Source organism: Salvelinus fontinalis, chromosome 3, assembly GCF_029448725.1.
Source record: "Salvelinus fontinalis isolate EN_2023a chromosome 3, ASM2944872v1, whole genome shotgun sequence".
Taxonomy (NCBI): domain Eukaryota; kingdom Metazoa; phylum Chordata; class Actinopteri; order Salmoniformes; family Salmonidae; genus Salvelinus; species Salvelinus fontinalis.
The window spans coordinates 10,051,875-10,057,612 of NC_074667.1; the positions used below are offsets into that span (position 1 = coordinate 10,051,875).

The following is a 5,738-nucleotide window of genomic DNA, read 5'->3' on the forward strand; positions in this document are numbered from 1 at the left end:
AGATGAGAGACTGAGAAAGAGAGACTGAGAGAGACTGAGAACTGAGAGAGACTGAGAGACTGAGAGACTGAGAAGAAGAGAGAGAGACTGAGAAAAGAGAGGAGAGACTGAGAGAAGAGAGACTGAGAATGAGAGACTGAGAGACTGAGAATGAGAGACTGAGAGAGACTGAGAGACTAGAAGAGAGACTGAGAGAGACTGAGAATGAGAGACTGAGAGAGACTGAGAGAAGAGAGACTGAGAAAAGAGAGAGAGACTGAGAAAAGAGAGAGGAGACTGAGAAAAGGGAGGGAGACTGAGAAAAGAGAGAGAGACTGAGAATGAGAGACTGAGAGAGACTGAGAGACTGAGAATGAGAGACTGAGAGAGACTGAGAGACTGAGAATGAGAGACTGAGAGAGACTGAGAGACTGAGAGAGACTGAGAGACTGAGAGAGACTGAGAGACTGAGAGAGACTGAGACTGAGAGAGACTGAGACTGAGAGAGACTGAGACTGAGAGAGACTGAGACTGAGAGAGACTGAGAATGAGAGAGACTGAGAATGAGAGAGACTGAGAATGAGAGAGACTGAGAATGAGAGAGACTGAGAATGAGAGAGACTGAGAATGAGAGAGACTGAGAATGAGAGAAAGAGAGGGGGCAAATGGAGAGGGATGAGTGAGGGAGAAAAGAGCTAGAGAGTAAGATATCGAGCGGGGTAGTTGGGAGAGAACAGTGAGGGTGAAATGCTTGCAGGAAAGGCAAAACATTGAACACAGAGTGGGGTGGTTTTGCCAAACGGGTGAAATCGCTATGACAGGAATGGTGCCGTAAGGAGCTAACTGGACAGAACCAGCTTTGTTTTGTTCCGGTTGAGGACAAACCTCGGGGTATATGCCTTCCTCCTTCTGTTCTTCCCTCAAACACAGAGTCCATTCTCTCTCTCTTTCTGTGTGTTGTTCAGTTGTTTTGTCTCGGGCCTCAGCCTTTGTTCATTGAGTCCGGTGTTATGTAAGACAGGGTGACATTGTTTCTGTTGCTGTTTTGTTAATCTGGACATGGTAGGAGAGGGGAATGAGGTTTGGTTGGCTCAGAATGATGCACACCGAGACTGACAGATACTCATGTGTACACACAGTCTGACAAACAAACCCATGAAAACATGAATACAGATGCCTGCCTGCCTGCCTGCATGCTGTACTGGTAACCCGTGTATATAGCCAAGTTATCGTTACTCATCGTGTATTTATTTATTCCTTGTCTTATTATTTTCCCTATTTAGCATTTCATTTGTTTCTGATATTTCTCTTTTTTCTCTCTCTGCATTGTTGGGAAGGGCCCGTAAGTAAGCATTTCACTGTTAGTCGACACCTGTTGTTTACCAAGCACGTGACAAATAACATTTGGTTTGATTTTGATTGGTGTGTAATTGTGGCCTGTTAGTCATGGGAGTGTGTGTGTGTGTGTGTGTGTGTGTGTGTGTGTGTGTGTGTGTGTGTGTGTGTGTAGATGAGAAGTGTAATTGCTCTGACTCATGGCTCGGCTCTGCAAAACCTCATCTAGAACAACCCCCTCATCCCCGAGCTCGTTCTGTCTCTGCTTCCCTCTTCTTAGTTAAACACCTTTCAAGCTCCTGCTTTCCTTTGTCTTTCCGACTCTCTCCATCTTGCTTTTTGTCTCTCTCTTTCTTTCTTTTCTATTTGCACTCCTTTTCTTCTCTCTCTTTTGGATGTCGTTTATCCCTCATCCCCACTGTTCCTTCTCTCTTTCAGTCCCTCAAATTATAATGGAACTGGGCCTCATCATCCTGTTGTTCTAATTGTCTTTTCGTGACCTCGTTATTTACGATAGCAGCTTTCCTGTGTTTTGTCTCTCTGGTCTTTTTTTGAATCTCTGACTCATAACGTGATATAGAGGAACGAGTACACTTGTCTCTGTCTCCCGACTCTGTAGACGGCGTGGTTGACATGGCTTCAGAATATGTTGCATGGCAGACATCATTCGGTAGTTTCCCTGCGGTAATACTAGGCAAGAGGCCGGAAGATTGTGTTGCCAGCTAGGGAGTATTAGCTCTACCTCTGTGTCTAGTCAATAGCACATTTTGTAAGATGCTTTAGAACTGCACAAAGGTGAAAGCTGAAGAAATTCTGTCCAGCTTGGCCGGCGGCCTTTAATGAGCTGTCAATCACATTACAGTCAATCAGATTTGCCGTGTATTATACAGCACTTGCTCTCAGGATCCATGATGCGGTCTTTTCTAGTTAACAAAGAAAAACCGAAACAAGGTCCGCTTCCCAAATGGCACCCTATTCCCTACATAGTGCACTACATTTGACCAGAGCCCTATAGGCCCTGGTCAAAAGTAGTGTACTGTATAGGGGATAGGGTGGCCATTTGGGATGCGACCATTGCCTGCATTCCATTACCCCTCCCACTCCCACATAGTCTACAATGTGTATTCAAACTGGCACAGTATTTCCCTCCATGAGGCCAGCAGTTTTTTTCCTTATGCTAATTTTTTCCATCTCCACTAAATACTTCATTGTTGTTGGTAATGACCCTAGCAGGCCACCATAGCAGGCGGTGTCTGTGAGTCATCAGCTGTAATAACCGCGGAAACACACTACAGGCAAATGAGGAATTCTCTAGATGACGGTCATGACGACATTGGCGGTGACGACGATGTTGACGGCAGTGATGCTTAACATTTACTGACACAAATGAGGTCACTGGTGTCAGGGAAGTAACCTCACACGCAATGTCAACAAAACAAAGGAGATGATCGTGGACTTGAGGAAACAGCAGAGGGAGCACCCCCCGCCCCATCCACATCGACGGGACAGTAGTGGAGAAGATGGAAAGTTTTAAGTTCCTCGGCGAATACATCACGGACAAACTGAAATGGTCCAGCCGCACAGACAGCGTGGTGAAGAAGGCACAACATCGCCTTTTCAACCTCAGGAGGCTGAAGAAATTTGGCTTGTCAAAAAACACTCACAAACTTTTACAGATGCACAATCGAGAGCATCCTGTAAGGCTGTATCACCGCCTGGTATGGCAACTGCTCCGCTCACAACCGTAAGGCTCTCCAGAGGGTAGTGAGGTCTGCACAACACTCTCTGTGGCGCTCTGTACGATGCTATGGGGGCCATGCCTAAGGGACTGCCATGGGAAGAGGTATGGAGGGGGACTGCCATGGGAAGGGGTATGGAGGGGGACTGCCATGGGAAGGGGTATGGAGGGGGACTGCCATGGGAAGGGGTATGGAGGGGGACTGCCATGGGAAGGGGTATGGAGGGGGACTGCCATGGGAAGAGGTATGGAGGGGGACTGCCATGGGAAGAGGTATGGAGGGGGACTGCCATGGGAAGAGGTATGGAGGGGGACTGCCATGGGAAGGGGTATGGAGGGGGACTGCCATGGGAAGGGGTATGGAGGGGGACTGCCATGGGAAGGGGTATGGAGGGGGACTGCCATGGGAAGAGGTATGGAGGGGGACTGCCATGGGAAGAGGTATGGAGGGGGACTGCCATGGGAAGAGGTATGGAGGGGGACTGCCATGGGAAGAGGTATGGAGGGGGACTGCCATGGGAAGAGGTATGGAGGGGGACTGCCATGGGAAGGGGTATGGAGGGGGACTGCCATGGGAAGGGGTATGGAGGGGGACTGCCATGGGAAGAGGTATGGAGGGGGACTGCCATGGGAAGGGGTATGGAGGGGGACTGCCATGGGAAGGGGTATGGAGGGGGACTGCCATGGGAAGAGGTATGGAGGGGGACTGCCATGGGAAGGGGTATGGAGGGGGACTGCCATGGGAAGGGGTATGGAGGGGGACTGCCATGGGAAAGGGTATGGAGGGGGACTGCCATGGGAAGGGGTATGGAGGGGGACTGCCATGGGAAGAGGTATGGAGGGGGACAGCCATGGGAAGGGGTATGGAGGGGGACTGCCATGGGAAGGGGTATGGAGGGGGACTGCCATGGGAAGGGGTATGGAGGGGGACTGCCATGGGAAGGGGTATGGAGGGGGACTGCCATGGGAAGAGGTATGGAGGGGGACTGCCATGGGAAGAGGTATGGAGGGGGACTGCCATGGGAAGAGGTATGGAGGGGGACTGCCATGGGAAGAGGTATGGAGGGGGACTGCCATGGGAAGTGGTATGGAGGGGGACTGCCATGGGAAGGGGTATGGAGGGGGACTGCCATGGGAAGTGGTATGGAGGGGGACTGCCATGGGAAGGGGTATGGAGGGGGACTGCCATGGGAAGGGGTATGGAGGGGGACTGCCATGGGAAGGGGTATGGAGGGGGACTGCCATGGGAAAGGGTATGGAGGGGGACTGCCATGGGAAAGGGTATGGAGGGGGACTGCCATGGGAAGTGGTATGGAGGGGGACTGCCATGGGAAGGGGTATGGAGGGGGACTGCCATGGGAAGGGGTATGGAGGGGGACTGCCATGGGAAGGGGTATGGAGGGGGACTGCCATGGGAAAGGGTATGGAGGGGGACTGCCATGGGAAGGGGTATGGAGGGGGACTGCCATGGGAAGAGGTATGGAGGGGGACTGCCATGGGAAGAGGTATGGAGGGAGACAGCCATGGGAAGGGGTATGGAGGGGGACTGCCATGGGAAGAGGTATGGAGGGGGACTCCCATGGGAAGAGGTATGGAGGGGGACTGCCATGGGAAGGGGTATGGAGGGGGACTGCCATTGGAAGGGGTATGGAGGGGGACTGCCATGGGAAGAGGTATGGAGGGGGACTGCCATGGGAAGAGGTATGGAGGGGGACTGCCATTGGAAGGGGTATGGAGGGGGACTGCCATGGGAAGGGGTATGGAGGGGGACTGCCATGGGAAGAGGTATGGAGGGGGACTGCCATGGGAAGAGGTATGGAGGGGGACTGCCATGGGAAGAGGTATGGAGGGGGACTGCCATGGGAAGAGGTATGGAGGGGGACTGCCATGGGAAGAGGTATGGAGGGGGACTGCCATGGGAAGAGGTATGGAGGGGGACTGCCATGGGAAGGGACTTGTGGTGGGAAAGGACAAGGAGGGGAACTCATGGGAGAAGTGGGTATGGCGAGTGCTTCCTAGATTTATAGGTAGTTTACCAAAGAAGGAGAGGAGGCCTAACATGTAAGAATTGAGGGTTGGTGGAGGGTGGGAAGTTCAGCCTCAAAAGAGAGAATGCTTTGTGTAGTGAGACCCTCTATGTGGATTTTAAAGCCCTCCAGAGTTGACCTGCATGGTTGGGTCAACTCTTTGGGCAACCAGAAACTTCATGGGGGTGGTTTCCCGGACACAAACTAAGCCTAGTCCTGGACTGAAAAGCAAGCTCAGTGGACAATCTCTATTGAAAGTGCTTTTTAGTCACCAGACTATATATTTATAGTAGTTTGTTGCTGCAAAGACAAATGTGTATGTCAACAGAAACGCACGCTTTCTCACCTGCATCACACACTCAGTCAAATGCATACACACACACACAGATACACACACACACACACACACACACACACACACACACACACACACACACACACACACACACACACACACACACACACACACACACACACACACACACACACACACACACACACACACACACACACACACAGACCCTGATTCCTCAGCGGGGCTCCCCGACAGAGAGAACAGAGCAGCTGAACTTTGTGGCTGGGCTGGTTCTCTCCTGCCAGAGACTTCCAACAGGCAGCCATGTCATTGGTATTCTGTGGCTGGCCCGGCTGCCTAGGTC

General features: G+C 51.7%; 1 protein-coding gene across 1 annotated transcript; it reads right to left on the reverse strand.

Annotated features, from left to right (window-relative positions):
• Window positions 1–3,134: 3,134 nt before the first annotated feature.
• LOC129835152 (uncharacterized) lies at window positions 3,135–4,997 on the reverse strand. Its single transcript, XM_055900564.1, has one exon. It carries the CDS (start codon window positions 4,995–4,997, stop codon window positions 3,135–3,137), a length of 1,863 nt encoding a protein of 620 aa, XP_055756539.1.
• Between the last annotated feature and the right edge of the window lie 741 nt (window positions 4,998–5,738).

Coding starts and splice junctions, on each gene's coding strand:
- LOC129835152 (XM_055900564.1), bottom strand. CDS start 4,997: ATGGCAGTCCCCCTCCATACCTCTTCCCATGGCAGTCCCCCTCCATAC.